We start from the raw sequence: 23,597 nt of genomic DNA, 5'->3' as shown, positions 1-23,597 counted from the left end.
ATTATTTTTTTTTTCTTGCATTGCTCAGACTGGTTATGAACCTGGTCTCTTTATTTTAACCAGTATAGATGTACATACTACAAAAACGCCTTGTACTAATGAAGCTTATTTCTTTGTCTGAATAGAGGAATTTGACTTAGTAAGACTCCTTCCTTTCTGCTGTTGTGCCTGTACCCCAGAGCAGGAGCTGTGTGGGTACAGCTGCAGGGAGAGGAGGCCTGAGACCACTTTGAGAGGCACTGTTCATCTGTATGCAGCGTGCTGTGTGCCCGTCTGGTAACCAACACAATGAGCCTCGGGGATGGGGTTTGGGGCAGGGGAGGGAGTTGTGTTGCCATGACAATGCAAATTGCAATGGATGACTCTTCAGATAAAAGCATCACATTTTTCAAAGGGGGGGGGGGGGAAAAAGCAGTGTAAAATAATAGCAGTTGAAATATGGTGTGAATTCTAGTTTCAAGTAGATATGGCTTGCTAGAAAAACGTGGTGCTGTAGGTGTTAATTCTGGAAATGTTCTTCCCCTTGGGGTGTTGAGGGAGTGTTAAGAAGATCATGCAGGAGCCAGGCATCCTATGAGTAAGCGTCCAGCAAGTTTTTCATGCAAATATTTGGACGTACAGTAATGAGTTCCAGTAATAGCTGACTGCTGACTCGTACCATGGGAGATACTGGGAGGGTAGGGACCGTGTGCTGAAAGCGTGCTTACCAGTGAAGATACAGCTGCCAGTCTGGTACATCGGCCGCAGTGCAGATGGCTAACTATTTATATTTCTGTTGTGCCTAGAGCAGATTCCTCCGTGTTACCACTGTCTGGGGGAAAGTAAATGTCCCCTGGAAGCCAGAAGCGGTAAGGATGTATTTACAGGAAAAAAAGTGAAATCCAATAGACCTAGTCCTGCTCTAGGGGCTATTTAGGAATCTCCTTGTTGATCCTGTTTAGGTGGAACATTTCTAATCTTGCCGTGAATCCCTGTTAGAGACTGGTTTTGTTTTCAAGTATGGCCAGTGTAAGATCTGTTTCTACTTTGATCTGGCACCTAGCTGTAAGCTTGTCCCTTTTTAACATAGACTCCAAAGACCACAGTAAAACAGGCTTTTTTTAAAACGTTGTTCCCCAAAATTGTTCGCAAGGAGAAACTAAACTTATCCAGTTGCCTGTAATTCAAGATGTGTGATGATTGCACTGGTGAGGCAGCCTGTTGTGTCTTGTTAAGCACAAATAGAAATTCCAAGGAAGGATGGGATAATTAGAAGCAATCCAGTGATTCTTGTGACTGTATAAAAATAACAGGACTTTTTAAGGATGAATTATTTTTAGCAGCCTCATGTCAAAAAAGCTTTGTGAGGTTTTGCATCTGAAAACAGTAAAATGAGTTATTGTACCTGCTTTTTTTTTTTTTTCTCTCTGAGTATGATGTGTGCTGAGGCTCTTGCTTCATGAAGTAAATTGGCTTCAGAAATTGTTGGGGTAGCTAACATAGCCCACTGGCTTGCTTACAAGGGGACATCAGCATCAGGTTTAGCAGTGGGACCCACAACTGGCCAAACACTTAATGGGCAGTGAAGATCTGATTGTTTCGAACAATACACCCAAAGAAACGTTGCAGCCTGAAGCTGTCTGATGTCTATCTGATCTGTATTTAATTTTGGTGTTTTATTGTGTCTCGGGGAGGCTTAACTTTTTTGCTGTTCGCCTGTCCTGTAAGGAGACTCTTCCGTAAGACAAGGTGTTTTTCAGGCTTGTTCTGAAAAGCTGCTCTTCCAAGGGAGAGGTTCCAGATTGGTGGCCAAAACCAAAACCTGAAGTTTTTGTGGGTTTTCTGTTATAGTATATCCTCTTTGGAAAGTTGAGTAGTAGTGCTTATATATATAAAAAAAAAAAAAGTGGGGGGCAAAGAGGGTTGAGGGTCTCAATAGCTGCTCACTCTGGCTGCCAGGCAGCATCTAACCTGCCACACCAAACCATTTCACAAAGGTGCTCTGTTGTAGTGTGTGTGTTAACCAAAATCCAAGATAAACACTGGAAGTGCTTTTGGGTGCTGTGCTGGGGGGACTTTTGCTGGAGAGCAATTGGTGATGTTTGGGAGCTGCACAGAGTGAAGCAGCTTAAGGTCTGGCGTGGGACAAAGCAATATCTCCTTCGGTATGAAGGAGAAGGATGCAGATCCTTTAGTGTTGTCTGGCTCCCTTCTTGCTGGAAGTCTTCTGGTTTGAGAGGCTGATGCTGGGGAGCGGGGATGCACCACAAGGCTCATGCATGTGGGAAGCACAGTAGGGAAGAAACTCAGAGACATTGAGAGTATGAAATGTTGATGCTTTCACTTTCTCCTTTTTAACATAAAGGTCCAACTAGGTCGTTTTACCAGTAATAGCAACCTCCTCCCTAAAAAACTATGATAGATGATGTCTTGGGATCTTAACATGCCCTATGAGCATTACACTGACTTTTCTCCCCAATTGCTGTCTTAATAAGACTTGACAAACTGAGGCTGGGGTTTGGTTTTTAATTCTGGAGTCATAATCAGTTTTGTGGTTTCCACCCAATACTACTGCGTTGTTTTATGTGATTCTGAAAGTGAAACTAGTGCCAAACAAAAAAATGACGTTGTCCTGTCAGCTTTTGTTGTCGATGCATCTGAAATGCAAGGTGTACAGTGCTGATGCCAATCAGCGAGTGATTTTAAGTGCAGCGCCATTTGGCCTTCATCTTTGTGTAAGTGGGTTTAAGTATGGCTGTGTTTAATGGTGTAAAGGTAAGAGAATATTTTTTCATTTAAAAAAAAAAAAAGGCATAAAAGCAAAGTTACTGTTCCTGAATAAAATTGCTTCTGACTGCTCTTATTTTTGGATTGAGCATGTCTGCATTTAAGCTCCGGAATTCAAAATAATATCTGATGGAAGAAACTTCAGGGTTTGTTAAGCAAACTTAAGCATGCACTAACTAAAAGGGCAAATGCGTTCCTGATTTAAATGAAGTTCTCAGCTTGTTAAACATCGTTTTCCAGCAGATGCGTAACTCGGATTGTGTGGAAAGAAGCATGTTGAGTCACCTGGTAAAATGGTGCATCGTGCATATGAAGTGCCCTCGCAGACATTTCCCGGACCATGCACGGGAGCCCAGGGCAGAGCTCCCCGAATGCTGCCCAACTCTGCCTGTTCGCTGCCGTCTTTTTTTGTTTTCCTCCTCTTTTGTCTTCCTTTAAAATGGGACATCTGTGCTCCTCCACAGTCTGGTGTCATTGCCCATGTGCATCCCTGACAGAACCGGGAGAAAAACCCTTTAATCCTTATGGGGGGACGGCGGTGGCCTCTGATGTTTCCGGAGTTTTAAGGAAGTCACTGAAGTTCCTCCTCGTTGACTCCCCTCTGCAGAAATGTGGCAGATGGGTCTTTTCCTTTTATGGCCAATAATGCTGGTTTCCCTTTGCAATAAAATCCTGGGTCAGAAGTGGAAGCGAGAAGTCAGGCAGGGGGAAGGGGCTGGTCTTAACCAGCTCCGAATGGGTGGGGGGGTGATTTGCGACATAGTAAATTCTAGGCTAAAATAAACCAAGTTACAACATCTACCCAGAGGTGCTGGTTTTGTTTGCTTGAGGGGTTTATGTTTTCCTTAGGTTTCCAGTCCCATTGCTTAAGACAGCAATTAGGAATTGTGACTCTCCTTAATTTCGTGGGGAGAATTTGATTTGGTTCAAACCCAGGATGGCTTCAGACAGTCTGATTGAGTCTAGATAACTCTGATTGAATCTAGGTAAGCGCAGGAAGACAATACCTGCTTCTTTTTGAGAATCACTTCAGTCCTTCAAGCCAAGCGAAATGTCTTGGCCTCTTATGGATATCTCGGAATAGTTTTCTTCCTGGACCCTAAAGAGACATTTTCTACAGCAGTTAATGTTGTCTTTGTGCCTGACACTTGGCACTGCCTTCACTCATTAGCTGAGAACAGGTAATGTCTCTCTAGGTGGTAATTGCCGATGGTGTTGGTAAGCCAAAAGCCAGCATTGTCGGCCGATAATGTCTTTTACAAATCATCCGTGGCTGCAAATAGTTTGATGAATTTGAACCTTAAAAGTATTTTTCTAATAAAGTGAATCTCCTGTTTCTTGCTACAAAGTGCTTCATATCCTGTTTCATGACGTTAATGCAAATGGATTGTTTAGCAATTGGTTAGATGGGTTGATTTTTAAGTGGTACAGCTCGCGTTTCTTCCCTGCAAAACCTGTTGGCTGCCGCTTTAGTTTTGATTCTTATTCAGCACTTGAGCTCTGAAATTAGGAGGGGAAAAAAAAGAGTAACTGGTTAGGAGAGTCTGTGTGGTGTTCTGGGGACTGTCCATGAGCCTGCTTTGCTTCCAGTAGCTGCTGACCCAAACGAAGTGGTTCATTGATGGGCTCCCCCGCTCTTTCCTCTGGCAGGCAGCCGAAAGACCGTTCTTACCCTGGTCCAACTGGTTGCTATTTCCCTAATTGGACCTTTGAACAAATGAGTCGGACATTCGAAGGGAGAGCGGTGGGCGTAGGCTCACACAACCATCTCTGTATGTTACGGATCTCGTGTTTAATTCCATCCGCCCCTCGCTAGATCACCACTTCCAGTTACGGGTATACAGTTGGGTCTTGTCTTTCAGAGAAAGGTGTTTTGAAGATCTCCATTTCTTGGTGGTTGACTGTAGGAAGGGCAGCGGGGTTTGCTGACATGGAAATCCTCTTCCCCAGAGTTACTAAGTGGTCAGCAGGAGCTAAACGCTTCCCCACATGTTGGGGAAGCACTTTGGAAATGGTTTTCAGTACCATCCGCATATTCTTCAAGTCTGTTTTAATGATGGTGTGTTTGTGATCACACTTCCCCCCCTTTCCTCTCCTTGTCTTTACAATAGAGGTCCCGGGAAAATGAGAACAGGATCTGCAAGCTGCTCTGGGGCTGGGGAAATGGCCAAAACCAGGCCTGTTTCTAAATACTTCACTTGTGCTGCCAAAATTGTTGATTTAATCTTTCGGTATCCCACACTCTGCATTTTTGTCTGTGGTTTGTACCTCTCTGGGGGTATCGTAGTTAATCCTGTTGGAGGAACTGCATGTACAGCATAACTTAATAATCCACCCTTTTGATAAGGTAACCCCCAAAGCATCGGTCTTGATCCTTACCTACATTCAACCATACAAAAGCACTCCCTACTTACAGTTCTTTTTAATTTTTTCTTACTGTATGGGTGTAGAAGGAGGGAGATGGTCTGTGTGCAGTAAAGGTGACCAGTGGACCCCCGTCTTGCAACAGGAGCAGCATTCCTCGGTGGCCCAGGGTGGTAGGATGGCTTTCCTTCTCCTGAACCAGCCAGGATTCTACCCTCAAAACGAAACTGATGTCAGCAATACAACATGAAATACTTGCCGTTGTAGTTGGGTCGTGGCAGAAATGACTGTTGCTACTTGGGAGTGAGCGCTGGGTCTCAAACAGATCCCTGGAGATGAGGTGGCTTGTGCTTTTTTGGGAGGCTTGTTTTTGGGGTTTTTTTTGGCTTTTACAGAAAACAGGCTTGGAACATCTCTGGTTTATAGACAAGTCATGCCATGCAAATAGTTGAACAGTGTGCTTAATTAAACTTCTTGTGTGCCCTACTGAAGCAGGGGGAGAAGAGGGGAACCAGTCTTTCTGATCAGTTTGTAAGTGTAACAGAAAGGGAACTGCTTGCCTTGGGATTTCACAACGCTGAGGGTTGCAGCGCGCTCTTCCCGTCTCGCTTCTGTTGCGATGGGCTGTCTTCTGTGCCGTGCTGGGACCTCACAAACATTTCGGGGCTCAAGGGGTTGTTTTCTGACTCGCTTTCTTTGCCTCGTGCCTGGTCTCGCATGATTGTGCAGAAGCGAGCCTGTCGTGCTGGATGACCAGCTTTTGTTTCAGAGCTGGTGCAGGTGGAGAGGCTCCCCTTGGAACTGCTGACTCAGTTTAGCTTCAATGTCTGCAGATCCAAGGTGGTCCTCCTCTTATTCCAAAGTGCTTCCAAGCCCCAGATTTTTCAAAGAATTTAAAGGGATTATATGATTTAAATGAAAACTAAATTACAGATTAAACTCGTCGTCTAATTAGAGGACGAACGTGTCCTGAGTTACCCTTGTTTGGCAGGATGTTGTAGCACCGCTGTTATTAACCTGCCCGTCCTCTCTCAGGAGTTAGGGCAGCTGATGGGCTTCGGTCAAGGTTAGACGGGTCTGGGGGTAAGCAGGTACTTCGCGCGATGGCCTCGGGTCGCTGTGTCCCTGCGTATATATATGCGCTGGGCATTCCTGTTATTTCAAAACCTCAAGGCTGGTATGGTCCTGCCTGCAAAATACCCCTATTCATTCACACAGTGCTGGTGCAGTGACCTGCGGGGATGTGACAGCGTACACCTGGCAAGGGCTGAAGCTGGTGTCTTCCCCCATTGCAAGCTGTGCTTGGGGTAAGAGATGCTTTTGATTGCTGCAGCCTCTGTCTGATGGTTTTGTACATCACTTTTCTCACTGCATCTCCTTCCCAGTGTCCCTCTGCTCCCTGCAGCCCTGGGGAGGCACGTTGCATCTACTGAAGCTGTGGGGCCAAACAGCCTTAGCTGGGCTTGAAACGCCCCCCCCAAATTGCAGTTTTGAGGCTTCTTTGCCACCTCTGCACCAAAGAGAAACCCAGGCCCAGCTGGTATTAGTCTGGGCTCATGGGTGTTTTAGATACAGGAGGGAATGGAAACGTCAGCTGGGGGCTCTGAAAGAGGAATCAGTGAGCTGCTGGCACATGTATTTCCCTGATTAGTTTTCAGTACTTTACTCTGCTTTATTTTGGTGCCTACTCACTTGCTTGGTATCTTTTTTTATTATTATTATTTTGAACAGGCATCTGAATAGCTTTTGTTGTGTGGGAAGAAATTCAGTGCTTGTCTGCACTGGAGCTTCGGGTGTAAACTCTTCCATCGGGCTGCACTTCTCGGTGGTTTTGGCTTTTTAAATCTCACACAGCGCTCTTTCCTGCCAGGATGCTTCAGCGGGCTGCTGGTCCAGGCCATCGGCTTTGGTTTTACCACTAGCTTATTTTAGCATAGCAAATGAGCTGCAGATGACTCGCTGTCACATTGGTGAATTTGGAAGATGGAGGTTAGCAGTTCAGAGGGCCATTTTCAGTTTATCTGCCGTAAATGCTATAGCTATAAATACTACCGTTACAGGGCTGGCTGTGTGGCTCGGCTCAGGGGCTGCAAAGCTGTCCTCTTACTGCCTGCGCAGGGCTCTTGTCAGGAGCAGCAGGTAAGAGGTAGCTCTGGACCACGTAGGCATTAAAACAATAAATCATCTGAAGTTCTGAGATTTCAAGGAGGACAGGAATCACTTTGCTTTCATTTTTCTTTATCCTTGCTAGTTCCGCAACGGTTTTTGATTTATTTTTGTTTTACTATGGCCAGTATAAAGCTAGCAGCACCTTAGTTTGGAGTTTCCCCTCATTTGAGTTTAATTTCCCTGGCAAAGCGAGCTGTACTTGCCCAGTTTCTGAGGGTGTATTTGTACCTAGACTAAAGCTATTTACCAGCATAGCTTCTCTGCTCAGACAGTTCACCTTTTCTCATCCCTTGCTGGTTTTATAATGACCTGGAGTGTTAACTTCTGCTGTAGGTAGAGTGTGCAGTTAAAAAGGTTCTAAATTGGAAATGAAGTGTGTTAATGCTGCTAAATTATCATCAAAATTGCCATATTGCAGAGGCTCATTAAAAGTGGTTGTAGGTGTGTTACATAAACCTGGATCTCCACGCAACTGTTGATGGAGGAGAGGACATCTGCACCGAGTTCCTCGTGTGATCCTTTCATAATACAATAAAATCTGGGAGACGGTAGGGGGAGAGAGAACCACGAGAAAAACAGGACAGGTCTGGAGGAGGCTTTCTCCAGTTCCTGCCACCGAAAGCCCTGGGTAGGGATTTGTGTCTGGGGTGGGGTGACAGGGGCGGTATTTGTTTATCCTGTGGTGGTGTAAGAGGGAAGTTTCAAAATTAACTTCAGTATTTGTTCCTCCTCTCAGTCTTACAATGCATCGTTAGCAGGTACCTCTGCAAATAAGATACCTTGGTTTTGTTACGCCTTAACCTTTTTGATGTTGTTGGGTGCAACCCCTTGAGTAACCTTCCAGAGTTATCCTTTAAAAATTAGATTGCTTGTCTTGAAATCTAAATCTGTTCCTCTCCTAAGGTCTCTATTGTTTCCACCAGTTCCACAGTTGCTGCCGGTGTTGTTTAGCCCTGCTAGATTTCATCAGTTAAGAGTTCCAGCTATTGGAAGCAGCATCCCTTTCTGTGTGAGGTTGTGCGTAGGATTAAGTGGATAACCTCTTAGATCTTCTCTGCTGAATGGGGTAAGGCAATCTGCATTGGGGGAGAGGCAAGAGGGTCAGCTGCTGAGTGCTTTGAACTAGGCTGCTAGTATTTACTTATTTACATTGGCTAGGAAGGCATATAGCTATTTTCTGCAATCAGTCCAACAGATCTAAAAACTGTCGTTAACAACTACAGATGTGTTTCCAGTAGCATGTACTGAATTTGTCTGAACTTTCTGTCCTGCGAAGGAGCAACATGACCTCAGGTATACTGATTTAGGCAATATCTTTGGTGTGAGGTCGCAGACCATATTTAACCTGCCTTTATAAAAAGCGACCAAGCGGTGATTTCCTCTACCTGCACTACAGGCTGACTCAGGTTGGTGGGTGACCACCTCTGGGTAGGTCACAAAGCCAATCCATGTTGGCCCTGTCCAAACTTCCCGTGGGCTGAGCGGGAGACACGCTGTGTGTGACAGCAGTCTGCTCAGGGCAGGGGACTAGCTCCTGAAAAATGTTATTTTGCAGGGGGGACACGCTTATCCTTATGTGAAACACTTGTTTCTCAGTTTAGGAGAAGGGATCCTGGCGAGATGAATGTGTGATGCAAATACTCCAGTGCTCATTTACGCAGCTGACCTGCCACCTGCAACTTTTGATATGTTCCTTGCATCTCTGGAGCTTGAGAGGAAGTAGCTTTGAAACAAAACTGCTTCTTTCAAAACATCCCAAATAATGAAATTCTTTAGTTTTGTACAAGTTCAAAGTAAAACGTGATCCTTTTCAGCAAAAGAGCTGTTTCTCTTGCTCCGATTACAGTACAGTAAGCGAGCATGAGATCAGCAAGCAATTTCTCGTGCTAGCACAGTTTCCACCTCTGACCAGCTGTAGGGTGATACTGATGCTGAGCAGCACTTCTTGCGTGAAGCTGCAGATATTTTTGCTCTGTAGGTCTCTAACCACTGCACCCAAAACAGCAGTTGATCTGCCCTTTTAAAGTCAAGTTCTGGGGAGGTAAAAAGCTTGCTTTTGGCATCTATGTTTCAGGAACTTCTGAATTACGGATATGAGATAGTCCTACTGACTTAGGCAAACATGGGGTGGGAGTTACCACGTGTTTCTGGTTCTCAGATTCTAACGCAGATGACCCAAGCCTCCATGGGAACCGGCCTGCCGGTGCGTTTCTGGAAGCAAAAGGGCATTGCGTATCTCCAGTGTCTTAAAGATGGGGAGGGAGTGCAATATGCTTAATTTAACAAAAACATGCAAAACAGAAGGCAGTGGTTGGGATCATCGTTTTTGGTAATGGGGTCTAACATATGGCCATAAAGCTTTAACCAACCCCCCTGGTGGGTGTTGGATATAAATGCCTATTTTCCTTATGCAGCTTTTAACTCTCCATCACTCGTAGGTCTCTCTGTTTACACCCTGGCACGTTCTTACAGCCTAGTCCCAGGCTTGTGCCTTTGCTTTATTTCTTCCCGCAACCTCTCCCCTCCCAGAATAAATCATGGCTGTGCCGAGGAGAGGAGACTCCAGCTTTTCCTGGGTTTCTCTTAGCTGCTCGTCTCCCCCTTTCCGTCCCAGGGCCCGGAGCTGCGCTGTGGCCGGTGGCCGCTGAGCGGCAGCGCTGCCCGGGGAACAGCCTTGCTGGGGACCCAGCACCGCTCCCCGCGGGGACCAGCAAACCCACCCAGCACCGATGCCCTTCCAGCCCCTTGCTCCTTGTCCCCTCGCCCATCCGAGGCATGCCGTTCGTTTCTCCACGCTGCATGGATTTTGAGTGTTTGGAGTTGGTACCTGCTGCCCATCTCGCCTGTTGCACGCAGCAATGCCGGTGGCTCCGGAACCGGAGAGCTGCCACAGCACTTCGTGCTGGAAGCAGCGCTCTCTGTCCTGGGCAGTCGGGTACCTGCGGAGTTGGGGTCCTGCATCCCTGCGCTGGGTGTTTGTACATCTCTAATGACGGGTCTGTCACCAAAATGGATTGTCTTGGGCTGGATTATAGCCTCTTTATCCCAGCTTAACGTATAGGAAATCCCAGGAACAGTCCTGAAGGAGTTTGCTCATGAGAGCTTATCCGTGCTTAAAGGTTGCATTCATTTAGCTACTTCTGCATCCATTTTTAGTTAGGGTCAGTGCAGCTTTATGGACAGTGGAGACTTTGTGGGGAAGAAGACTGTGTGGTTCTTTGTTTTCCCATTAACTCGTCTGGTTGGGAATTGCAGCCCTTTAATTAAACCAGCGCAGTATGGACTGGCCCTGAGGTGCTATTCTAAGACTATTGCATTCACATCTGCTTTTGGGTAAAACTTGGCCTGTTTGAGGTTAGCCTGCACTATTGTGTGTCTAAAAGCAGGAAGAAGCAGGGAATCAATCACGGGCTCTGTCCCACCGAGCATCGAAGGGATACACAGCATGTTTTACCTCCCTCTCACTCCTAGCAGGGAGCACAGCAGCAAATGTCCCCGTGTGTGCAATCAGTGGAGACCACTGGAGTGTGCAACTCGCCCTTCCTGGGGGACGCAGGGAGTCGCAGGGTGCAGCGGCAGAAGGATTTAATTAACCAGCATATGGAGAGCTAAGGCAAGTGCTGGACTCAGCTCAGAGCCACCACTGAGAGCTGGAGGGCGGTGATGACAGCCCAGTCCATTGCCTGCTGTTGTTTAAGTTGAGCTTCCCCTCCTCCCTTTGCATTTTGCTCAATCAGTAAAAGGCTTTGCGTAAACTCCAACAGAAGAAGCGGGCACGCAGGAATGCCGTGGGCAGTCGGTCAGCGATCTGTGTGTATCATCTGATGTTTTTGTCCATGTGGCATTTGTTTGGGTTGAAACCAGGAAAGCTGGTGCCTCTGCATTGCTAGCAGGGCATACAACAGCCCAACTGTAGCCAAAAGGACATGAAGACTGGCAGGGAGAAGTTGATTATTTGGGTTTTTCCCCCCACTGATATGTGGGCTGGACCTTGGGGAGTTATTTTTAGTAGACGGCAGAGTGAAAAAAAAAGTTTAGGCTGTGTTTTAAAACTGTAGTAGCCATTGCAAGTACCAGTAGAAGTGCTGACGAAGGTGGTAGGTTCCCATAAAACACTCCCTTCCACCTTCATGAGGTGTTGGGACAATTAACAAGGACGTTTAAGGATTGCAATGTCCGTGCCAAAAGCAAACTGGCCATCCTTAGCCAGGCTGGCCCTGAGCACAGAAAGCTGCGTATCCGCACTGCTGACCCTGGGAACAAAGGATCCTCCTGAACCCAAACATGTTTGTGTTAATCCCGGCTGCTTCCTGGCGGCCAGCGAGAGGAAATGGAGCCGCTACCTCCAACAGATGTACAGTGAGGAGATTACAGTGTGCGATTAAACACCCTCTCCATCACATCCTCCGCTCTGCCGTCCCAGCCCGGCGCAATAATGGACTGTCCCAGGCTGCCTGCCAAGCTCGGGCAGATGTAACAGACAGCAGATACTTAATCTGCATCCGTGCCTGGTTTGGAGCCGTTTGCTGATGCCAAGGCTTCTGCAAACACGCCACCCCTCACACCGAAAGTGTGAGCTGTGTTAGCTGTACCTGCTTGCCAGGAGAAGTGGGCTGGGGAAAAGAGGAGAAACACATGGAGTTCACACCGTCCAGAAACGATGAATTTAACTGAAAAGCTGTTAAAACTAAAACAAAATGTGCTTTCCCACATCAGGTACCCCTACGCTGGTAGGCCAGGGTTTGCCAGTGGACAAGGTGCTGAAGGAGAAGTTGGGCAGGGTCTTGGTTTTGGTGGACTGACTTGCTTCTTGGCCATTAGGTTTGGAGTAGAAGATTTCGGGGCTGGGAAGGACTCGTTCCCTCTTTGTGTAGGTTTAGGTGCTGCCTTATATTGCAGTAGCCAGTCTTTGTGCCAATGCTGCTCTTACAATAGAAATAATCTAGACTGGTTGCAAAAAAATCAGCCATCCTACTATGTGTTTAGGTTAATTAATATGGTAATGGGAGAGTATGTTTCTTTATCAAACAAAAAGCTGTTTGTAAAATAGAAAAACTCCCTGTGGAAATTGTAGAGATCAGAATTGTCATCCCATGAGATGTGCAAAACCCTCAGCAGCCAAGTGAGTTGGATTCGAATCGGAGTAAGAATTTTTAAAAGTCACTTTTCTCAGGCGAGAGCTGTGACCTCAGTTATGGCGCTGGAGCAGTTGCCTTTGTCTGAACCATGGGCTTTCTCCCTGCTTTTGTGCAAAGGGGTCCAGCACGGGTTCCTGTAACTGCCAACGATGTGCCGTTGTCTTGGGTAGAACAAGGGGGGAAGCCGCCTCGAGTTCTGCTCGTGGCACGTGTATTGTCCATTTTTCCCCTGCATCTCTTTTGGAGAGGACGCGGCATGGTCAGAAGCAGCACCAGGTGACACTCGGAGTTAGGAAGCCATGGGGACATCTCCTTCACGGGGTGCATTGGAACAGGCAGGCAGAGCTGCCCGTGGGTTTGCAGCTCCCCGTGGCTAACACGTCTTGGGAGGGATCCCAGAAATGTGCACAGCTGCGATGGCACTCGCTGTGCGGCGGTCACAGTAACGCGGAGAACCGGATACCTCCTATCTCATGCCGTCCCCGTGCATTTGGGAATCTGCATTGCCGTGCCCCTTCCCTTTCTCCTCGCTTGCACAGGAATCCCTTTTCCCAGCTGTAGGAGACAACTGTTTGGCAAATAGCAGCAGCCTCAGCTCAAGGGAGAGCATTGTTTTTAAATAGCTGCAGCGTGCAAAGCAAGGATGGTGGCAGTAACAAAAGGCAAAGGGAATGACTTGGTATGAAAGTATAAGCGGCATCATCTGCTTCAGAAGGGCATCGTTTCTAATTCGGCAGCGAAGGAGGCTCCTGGAGTTAAGTAATTGGGAATAGTAGGCTCCTGGCTGGAAAGTGTGCCAACCCTTCTGGCAAAAAGCTGTTAAATCTTTGTTGCTGGCATGCGAAAGTGGTTCTGTGTGGCAGGGCTCCAAAGACTGTTTTTTAACCCTTGATGTATGTAAAAAAAAAAAAAAAGAAAACCTACAGCACTTTTAATCTTGGAGTGGCAAGCGGCCGGGTGTCGAGAATAAAAGGGGAAGGTGGGTCCTCATTGAGGTACGTGAACAGCTCCAAGTCTGATCCTCCCATGGCAATAACAGCCAGACCTGGCCTGCCAGCAAAGGCACACAAAATGGTGCCTGTTTTAACAGCTTTAGCAGGAAAACGCAGTGTATGATGAATGATTCATGAGGATCAATAGAACAGAGGCATTTACTACCCCTTAAAACTAGTGCCTGCCTGCCAAAGGGTGCATTTGCAAGGTGAGTGATCACAAAATCCTCTGCTGAGCTTTTGGGACACAGTCACACGCTTGGCTCTCCTCTTACTGCAGCCCTTACCCTGCAGTCTGCAAACATGTCCGGCTTACCAGCCAGGACGAGGAGCCTTTAATTCTCCAGATGAAAGCACAAGCTGTTACGCATCTCCCAGCGAGCACAAATACAAACAAGTCAACGTTTTGCACCCCCTCCTAGGGGTGGCTTCCTTGGAAGCTTTGGTCTTTATCCTGTTTGTCTGATTTGCGATCAAAAGCGTGTTGCTGCCTATGTATGTCTTTAAGCAGTTGCTTCTATCATATCTCATATAAATGTCCAATTTCTTCATTAAAATAAAATTAAGGTAATGCAGTCAAAAAAGATGTGTCTCTGCAGTCGTCATCTTTTGCTAGTAATGCAACCAGAGCTGGGCAAAGCTCCTTTGGGACCTTCTTTGGTGTGGAGTGGAAGAGGATGCTTCACAGCCATATGGGTTTTCCTGCCAGGGGGAGAAAGTTGGATTTAAAAGCCTGAGCCCCAGCCATCCTGAAGATGAAACAGTTGGATTGTGAACCGTGTACTTTTTCCAAGTTTGATTTGGATGTTTTTTAATCTTCCTCAAATTAAAGGAAAATCTCTTGTTTGACCCAAAACAAAATTATGTTTTCTTTGGCCAGCCAACCGAAAAAATCAACTCTATCCCCAGTGTTAGTCCAAGTTCCCTTGCCAATAGTGCCTCTGCAGCTCTCCTGCTCCACACAGCTTTACCAGTCCTGGATTAGAGCCTCTTTGCTAAAGAGTTTACAAGAACAGGAGAGTTCAGTCACTTGCTCTAAGTTTAGTTCAGATATTCTGGTTAAATTCATACATATTTGTTCATATTCCGCCTCTGTTTTATGGACATTTATCCACATCCTGCCTTTTTAATCTGTTTACTCACATAAACTGCTTTAACTTTATTTTGTGAGGTTTTACAAAGCATGATATGGGTTTGCTTGTATGCATGGTGAAGCAGAGTTTTTGTGCAGCTGCAAGGTTTCCATCGCCTGCTGAACTAGAAGCCCTTTGTATGAAGGTGAAGGATTTTGGTCAGGAAACAGATGAACTTGATGTCCTTTAGCACCATGTTTTCATCTCTGCAGCCTCCTCGGGAAAGTAACCAGCGAACCTGGTAGCTGTTCCATGAGTTTTAAGTGAACTAGGATTTACAGGCACATTTCGTACCTGGGTTCTCGTACCTTGGAAACCCCTTGGCTCCTGTTGTTGATAGCCTCATTCTTGGTAGAGGGCAGACCTGCAGACCTCTATACCATACTGCAAGCCCCATCCTCAACTGAGAACCTGTAGCGTGGTGGGGGAAGAGATGGGAATTTTTCCAACTCCTAATGCTGTTAGTGGTGTGCTGGGTCTTCTCTTTCTTTAATACTTGTTATCCTCCTCAGGAAACATGTCGGAAGTGCCAGGGGCTGTGGAAGGAGCACATGAACCTCACCTGCGAGCAGCTGGCTGAGAAGGATGACATCAAATACAGGACGTCCATGTAAGTAAACTCCACAAGCAGGCAAAAATGGAGGGGTGGATGAACTCATAATAGCAATACACTAGGCAATATGCTGTGGTGTGGAGGGGGTGAGAAACCCCCCTGTTCTCGTGACTAGCAGAGGCCCTAAAGTTCTGCTGGGTGTCACTACCCTCCATCAGGGAGGTCCTAGGGACGTCAAAGCTGAGGGGTCGGAAGGTACCCAGGGTGGGATTTGTTTCTGTGAAAGATACTTGGCAGGGGATCCAGCTGGTAATTTGAGAACGTGGGAGAGTTGTCACCAGACCAGCCTGTTCCTCTGGCTAGCCCAGTGTCTGGCAGGCTGACACCTCGTCCTTCTCAGAGGTGAGAAACCCCCATTAGTGTTGCTTGGGGCGGGGGGGGGGGGGAGAAGGGGGGTGTTGCACAGAGGCAAAGAAGTGTATTTAGTCACAGTAAGTCATTATTACCCTTTGAAAATCTAAAGTGGAGACAAAGTGGTTTGCTCAGCTGCTGCTTTCTGGCTTCATGGGAGGGGATGCGTTTTCTTACAGAAGCTTGTCTGTTTCTAACTGGTTTGTAGGAATTGTTATCGAATGGGGTCATATTTTGAAATACGCAGGTGTAAATCCTGAGTGTTTCCCTAAAATCTTTTAAGTTTGATCTCTCTTGTTGCTACAGAAAATGACAAAATCCTCTGCCTTTAGGAAATAAGGGAAGGTTCATCCATAGAGCTGCATGTCTGGTGCAGTCAAATGGGACTTGCCCACATTGCCTAATCTGTTCCCCTCTGATTTAGAGTCTGTCTGGCATGAGTAGAGGCTGGAAAGCTCCACCACAGGGAGGCCGAATGACTGTTCCTTGCTCATCCCGCAGTCCCTAATTCAGAACAAAATCTTTACGGATTTGCTATGACTTCTTTCTCTGCCACTCCTTTCCCTGTAGGAAAGAGGGGTGAGAGGGAGGAAGAATGAGTTGTCATGTCCCTAATAAGGAAAAAAATCAGTTTCAAAACCTTTAGCAGGAACATTTCTGTGGATAGATGAGTCTTACTGCCTGATACAATAAAAACTTCCTTTTGAAGCCCTGCATAAGGAAAGGGAAGCACAGCTGGAGCTCAGGCCAAACTTCCTGCCTTGCTCAAAGTTTCCAAAAAAAAAAAATCTGCATCAGCAGCATCCTGTTGAGTAGCGGAGGGAAGAGCAGCTGCAGCTCAGAGGAAAGTCAGTCTCAAGTTGGTTTTTTTTGGTCTCCATTCTTAGCATCTCTCCAAACGCCTGGGTGCAGGTCACGCCAGGTATAACTGCGTGGGAGCTTTGGGTAGCTGCAAGGCAGCTGAAGTTCCCGCCTCGCCATTCCCTGCTCCTCCGGTTGTGCTGACGGAGCAGTTTGTGGGGCTGTGCTGTAGCCAGGTTTGCTGCTGTGATCCTCCTCCCTGTCATCCCCCAAACATATGTTGACTTTGCAGGTCCGCTAAAGTAGTTGGGTGGAGATTCCTGGCTAAGGAAGATCATTCCCCACTGTCAGGTCAGCACAGCCAGAGAGCTGTGCTTCCCTCAATGAAAACACAGTCTCTTTACTCTTCTGTCATCAGATTTCACTTCTAGGTTGTGAATTAAATTGTAACGTGATCTCCAGCGGTCAGAAAATTGGCCCTTAGGATGACAACTTATATTCTTAAGTCTTCTAATTAAATGACCGAGGATTTTCTCCATTTCTGTGCCAAAATAGTATTGCTGCGACCTGAGCCTTTGCACTGGAGCGTGTGTCGCTGCCAGGATGTCTCTTGGGGACAGGGACTGTGCTTTGTACTGGATTTCCATTTGTGCTCCATTAGAGTAAAACCCGTCTCTTGAACCTAAAGCAATAACCTCTGGAAAATGTATGTTGGGAATCTGAAGAGAAGGGGGAAAGCCCAGTCTCTGTGGGGAAAGCTGTGATTATTTTTCAGTTACTGATTTAAATTTAACAAAAACCAAATAAATCTGGAGCGTAGCAGCCAGGGTTAAATAAAAAAAAAAATATATGGTTGTGGCAACTTTGTAGCCGGAGCAACAGGCAAACATAAAACTAGCTAGCAGATGACAGCCAAGGGTTTTCTTTTCCTGAACTTTATCTCCCGGGCTGTATTTCTCCACAGCCAAGTCAAGCATCCACATGCCCTTTGGCCCTTCGACTTAGGGCTTAAATTCCTCCCAAGCCAGAGCCTGGCGCTGTGGCGTTTTGGCTCGCATGGAAACCAGGATTGGGTCTGCAGCATGCAGCCAGTGATTGACTTTCTTTCACTTAATTTGTTCTTGAGTTGTCATGGGTTGGCTCCAAGTGGAGCTGAGCCCAGACCTCCTTGGAACAGCGGTGGACCGTGGGGATGGCGCAGGAGGAAAGAGGAGGGGGAGAGGTGCGCTGGGGAAAGGGGGGCTAAAGCATTGCTGGGATAGCGTAACAGTGATTTTCCTGCAGGCTGGTGACTGCAAACACCCCTTCTCTAATTCTTCTCCCTCCTCTTGCGTTGCAGAGAAGAGAAAATGACAGCCGCCCGAATTAGAAAATGCCACAAGTGTGGGACTGGCCTAATTAAATCGGAGGGTTGCAACCGCATGTCCTGCCGTTGCGGTGCTCAGATGTGCTACCTCTGCCGGGCTGCCATTAACGGGTACGACCACTTCTGCCAACACCCCCGGTCGCCCGGGGCTCCCTGCCAGGACTGTGCAAAGTGCTCTCTCTGGACAGATCCCACAGTAAGTAACGAAGGACTTCTGTGAATGATTCGCACCCTGATTTCAATTACTGTTCCATGCCAGTGTGTTGAAATACATGCCTTCCACCAGAGGAAAACGGCTGTTTTTAGACAGCACAACTTTTTTCCTTTCCCAAGGCAGCTAAAAAACACAGTGGAAGCCTACATCAGCACAGAGTCACATCTGACCGCAACTTGGAAGGAACTGGTGTTGCTTTAGGGAAAAACAGCTCCTGTTAGAGGAGAGCTTTGGTTGGAAGTGCTCTGAGCGTTGTTCTGGGGAGCGGGGCTTGTGGAAGGAGCTGGTGGGGAGCGTGTGCTGGCACCAGGCACGATAGCCAGCGTTGGGATTACTGGGACTCGTTCCTAGTTTTGCAGCTGAGTTGCAATTTGGTACGGCTTTGCGTCTGGGGGCAAGGGGAGTCACGTCTTTTTGGTGCCCGGGTCATCTGCTCGCTCTGCGAGTCCCTTTGCAGAGAGAGAAAACTGCCTGCAAGCCAATGGTCCAAAGTTACAGTTGGATCCGTTCTCACGGCTGTTATCAACAGCTGCAGAGGGAGAACTGAAGCATGGACTGAGCTGTAAGGGAAGCTGTAGTAACTTAATACAGCTTGTAGCTGTGACAAGCATGGGAAAACTTAGTGCAGCATCTCTGTAAATAGAAGTCTTCGATACCAGAAATCCAGAAGGAGTATAGGTAGGATCAGGAGTTGAATTCCCTGATTTCAGCAAAGCAGTAGAGCAATGTGAATGTGGATCTCCCTTCCCAGGGCTTGTCTGAGCTTTGTTTATCCCAACACTTCTTTGTCTCAGGCTCTTGCAGCTTGCTAGAGGCTGCTACCAGCCCCTCTTTGTGCAGGGGATGTGCACAATCCTGTGCCTGCACAGAGCAAAGGAAAAACCACTCTCAATCTCTCCCTTTCTACCTGCAGGCTCTGGGGGATCTCCCAGCGGGGTCCCAGCCGGTGTAAACTTCCTAGTCCTCTGCTTGCCTGTCTTTATTCCCTGCGTTATCCTATCAATGTGAGGTGTTAAACTGAACACAGACACTTCCTTCTAGGCACCCCTGTAGCGTTTCCAACACCTGGTTATGTGCTCCCTGGATTCCTGTCCCGCTCCTCCCCGATTTCCACCAGGATGCGATGCAGGGTTCGGCAGCGCTAGCGTCCTTTGTTCCCGTCAGGCTGCTGATTGTGCTGGGTGATGGCATTTGTTCAGAGCCAGAGAAAACATGAGGTCTCTCAAAAAGCTCGTACTGTACTTTAAAATAAATAAATAAATAAGCAGCACAAAGAGGGCACTGTCACCAGGCACTTTCCAGCTCTCTAATTAACCAATGTTGTGGCAAAGAAAAATTTCCCACCATCAGCAAAGAGCTGGCACTGCCTGCCTTTTTTTTTTTTTTTTGGATGACGGAGCACTGGTGAGCTGGGGAGGTGAAGTTGGGTGACTGTCCTCTTTGCGGTGCAAAGAATAACGTGAAACTCAGCTGTTGGCTTCTAAGACTGAAATGATGGGTACCTGTGTGCATTATCCCCCTTCGTAAGGGGCTTAGTGACACTGACGCAGTCCCACCTGGGTGATCTGCACTCTTGTATAGGATGTAAACAGGAGTTACCGTGGTAGGTGTGAAGAGGGGGAGCAAATTTGAATCTTGACATAGGGATATGAAAGAGCAAAAGGCCATTGTATCAGTAGTGTCTTGTTCTTTGTCAGGGATGGTGTCCATCCAAGGGATTACCCCATCCTGGCTCTGCCAGCTGCTGCACTGGCATCTTCTTGTGCCTTTCTCAACTCCTCCGTTTCTGCTTTTGGCTCAATTTCTTTTATTCTGTCGAAGTCAGTAGATGGCTGGCACTGCGCATATGGGAAGAGAGTATCTGTTGTGGGCTTGTGTGTGTTTGCAGCCGTGCTCTGCGTGTGTGCAAGTACTGAGAAGACAAGACCAGGTCATCTTGTGACCTGTGGAATTAGCAGCCCATCGCTTAGGAGCTGGCGCTCCTCTCCCTGGATTAGGCTCTGCTGCAAAATGGGGAGGGCACACGTGTGGCACCAAAGCTTGGCTTATAGAGGGTGACAGGATGTTTTTGTTCTGATTTCTGATGCGTTCATGTACAGCCTCAACTAGAACGGTCTTCGCAGCAGACCAGTGGCATGGTTGCAGTACCATGGTCTCGTCCATTTGCATTTCATGGGTGTAGACTTCAGCGTTCTGTCAGACCTGGATGATGTCATACCTTTGTGAAGGATTTGTTTTGGGTCTAACTCCCCATTATTTACAGCAAAAGTCAGGTTTCTTTAAAATAGGGAACCTTTGTTCTTTTCCAAATGTTTAACATTTTCCGAGTCTGAAATTGTTCTTGCGAAAGTATAAGTAAACCTATTCATTAGCTTGGGTTAAAAACAAATTAAAGACAGTCCTCTAGGAACTGCAGCATCTGTTCATCTTTGTCTCAAATGATCTTGAGTAAAGCAGATGCTTCAAAATTTCCCATAATAAAAGGTTAGTTAAAATCTTGTCCCTGTGCTGTAATCAGACTTGAGTCTAATTTAAAAGTATCGCTGCAATATTTGTTGGCTCAGAGAGAAGCTGCAATCAGGCTGCGGTCAGCAGCTTCCAGGGTAGCAGGCAGTAATCGCTTAATCGCTGCATTTCTTCTAGAGCTAATCGGTGCCCTGCACCCCTGTAGGATATGAACACGGGCCAGGAGCTCTTGTCAGTAAGCTGCTTGGCCAAAAGTCCTCGTGTGCCTGTTCTGCAGCCCGTGCTAGCTTTGTCTCGGCTGGCTGAGACATTGCTGGCTGCAGGAGGGGCTGATGCAATATTGCCAGAGACAAAGCTCGGGACGGAGCAGTGAGAATTGGCTCTGCAAACAGCAGGCTCTGGGACTCGGGGGGCTGTTTTTTCCCTGATTCCTAAATATCTGTAGCAAACCTGAGGCTGATGCGTGCATTTTAGCCGGTTTGTACAAATCCCGTGATGCATTTTGACTAATGCATTCTGACTGTTTTGGTAAACCAGGTTCTGCTCTCCGATGTATTGTTTTTAATTTAATACTCCTCTTCGGACTATCAATAATGTTGCATAGCGGCTTTTTTGGCTTTAAAGTTTAAGATGTTTTCAGTAAACTCTTAAAACACTCCCAAAGGCCCATCATTAAAGTTCAAAGCAGAAGACTAATCATTATAAGGTGTTTGCAATTATCCCTCCTTCTAGTGTTATAAAAAGATGATGTTGAGCGAAGACTGTGGAAAACTTCAAATGCATTAAGGAAATGCATGAAGTACACAGCACTGCCTTTAGGATTTGGAGGGGGGGAAGCACCCCTAAATTTAGGGTGGTGGGGGTTTTGTTTTGTTTTGGGTTTTTTTAATCATGCTATAAAATGCCCTAATCATAAGCATACGGTTAATCCGTGGTATTCACAGAAAGCCATCGATATGGAATGCCTGTTGCTAAAATAACTCTGCATTTCTTAAACGCCAGCATGTGCTTCGTCCCCGTCCTGGCCCCCCTTTTCCTGCAGCACTGCGGATGCCCTGTTCCAGTTACAACACAGCCTGCTTTTATCCCCTGCTTCCTGCTGCATGGAGGAACATGCCGGAGACAGCCGATGCCTGTTCTTGCTCAGGCTCTCCACAGCTGATCTGGGAATGATTTGAAACAAAACCCCTTAGTCCTTTGGAAGCCTCCATCGTGAAAAATCATTTCAAGTTTATTAGTAACGGCTGCGGCCACACATACGTGGAAGAAGAAAGCAGTAAAAAGCCAGAAGGGGGGAGGCAATGGTGGTGCAGGCACTTTCTACAGACAGAGGAGGGGTTGCACAGCCCAGAAATAGTTACCAGGTCTCTTGTTTTCCCTCTTTCAGGAGGCAGGCAGCCGCTTCCCGTGACACGTAATAATTAAAGATAATGAGAAGCGCAGTAGATAAAAACAGAGCTTTCAAAAGCTGCATGGATGGCACTTCTGTTCTGGGCAGAGGAGGTTTTATTTGGGGGGAGGTTGTCTCTGTGTGACTTTCGGAGCTCTTATCTCCTTTGCTGCTGTATTTTCTTGTTCCCGGTGGACTGTTTGTTTCTCCGGCAGCTCTTTCTGCGTGCGTGCCGGGCCCTGCGTGGATGCTGGACATGGCTTCTCTGTACCAGCATTGTTGAAACGGGCCTCCCTGCCACGAGAAGGTGCCTCACTTAGCAACCCAGCCCAGCTCTTTAGTTAATCCATCCACAGACCTGAGCCATCCTTTCTGCTGTGATTGGCTCCGTGCTCGCTGCATTCCCTGGATTCAATGGGGGAGAGGGCTGAAAGGAAAAGCCTCCTCCGTGCTGAGATCCTTTTGCAGGCGGGGAATCGCAAGGGCAGGCTCTCAGACTGGCCAGGGACGAACATTTTGGTTTTTTGGCTACGGGACTGGGGATGGTTCCTGCAAAGAGCATCCTGCTGTCAGGTTTGGGGCAAAGCTCAGTCCTGTTTTGCCACTTAAAAATGCAGCTGCTATTAATAACTGCATTTGCTTTCTGCAGGGTTTGCAGATAAGAAGGGTGAATACATCTCATAGATCCTTTGCATTTTTCTCTTGGCCACCTCCCTTCTCCCGGGATGCAACGTAGCATGGGGAAGGGCCACGCTGTAGCATTGCCCTGCATTTTCTCTCTCAGGAGGACAGCCAAGTTACGTTCCTTGTTCAAAAAACATATGGACTGGCCAGTGCTGAAACCCCCCAGGGTTTGGGGGGGTTGCTTTTTTCTTTTTTCATTTTTTCTCTCTCTTTTTTTTTTTTTTTTTTTTGGCAAGGCAGCTGACAGGAAGATGACTGTTAACTTGACAAGATAAATCCCTTCAATCCACACAGCCTGTGAACAGGCTATTAAAATTATAATCTAATCCTTATTAAGGGACTTGAACCCACTCAGGAAAATGGACACAAGAGGCTTTTGAAATTGTACTGCAGCCTCCACCCCATGTGACATTAAATGGTTTTTCTTACCACAACAGCCAGCCCTAAGTGTGCTAATGAAAACTTAATTTTTGGTGTGGATGCTTTACTCCTAGATTAATCGGTCATCTCTCTCCAATTGCTGTGGAATCAAAAAAAAGCTTTTGCTTCTCAAAGAATTAGTGGTGTTTTGCAAAAATCACTGTTGTACGTGGTGACTATTTGCAGACTGAGATTTGTTTTTTAATTCTGACCTGCGCTGGTGCAATGTGTAATAGCCAGAACTTCTGGCATCAGCTTTCCTTCACGAATATCCAATATCCTAAAATTATCTTGCTGTGCACATACCATCAATTTTTTGTTCCAGCTGGGACGTGGCTCTTTCCTAAATACAGCAGGTATTGAACTGTGCTGTGTATTCATCACTTGCCAAATTTAATGTCTTAAGTAGGAAGGTGCATATTGTGTGTAGCGTATTTTTGTTCTTTCTATATTAATGGATACGAGATTTTCAGAAATAGCTTACAATTTTTTTTGTATCAGTAAGGCTTGGTATGTGGAAGTATAAATACTTCTTTAAAGTGTATTCTCACATTAGAAGGTTATCAGCAGAGAAGCAACAAAGCTGGTACCTTCTCTTCTTGGAGATGTGGTTTGTTATGCCTCTGCTGTGATTTGCAGTCGCAGAACTAGTCAGGAACTCGTCATCCCGGTCTGGATCTGTTCTTGGCAGGTTTTTTTGCATCCAGAGTGGGCTGCAAGGTTTGCGTCC

At 46.8% G+C, this 23,597-nt stretch overlaps 1 protein-coding gene across 8 annotated transcripts in view; it reads left to right on the top strand.

Annotated features, from left to right (window-relative positions):
• The window catches only part of RNF216 (ring finger protein 216), an 85,986-nt gene that overhangs the window by 53,297 nt on the left and 9,092 nt on the right, over positions 1-23,597 (top strand). For all 8 annotated transcript variants that reach the window (XR_015699253.1, XR_015699254.1, XR_015699250.1 and 5 more), the window contains 2 exons: positions 15,075-15,172; positions 17,667-17,889. Coding sequence is in view for 1 of the 8 variants with exons in the window: in XM_087734443.1 (XP_087590569.1) it covers positions 15,075-15,172; positions 17,667-17,889 (321 nt within the window). In the remaining 7 variants the exon portion in view is untranslated. The remainder of the gene's footprint in view (positions 1-15,074; positions 15,173-17,666; positions 17,890-23,597) is intronic.

This window comes from Nipponia nippon, unplaced genomic scaffold, assembly GCF_047370975.1.
Source record: "Nipponia nippon isolate SJK-2023a ecotype South Korea unplaced genomic scaffold, ASM4737097v1 scaffold_5, whole genome shotgun sequence".
Lineage (NCBI taxonomy): Eukaryota > Metazoa > Chordata > Aves > Pelecaniformes > Threskiornithidae > Nipponia > Nipponia nippon.
The sequence above is the reverse complement of the archived record's forward strand: the minus strand, read 5'-3'. Positions and strand labels throughout refer to the sequence as shown.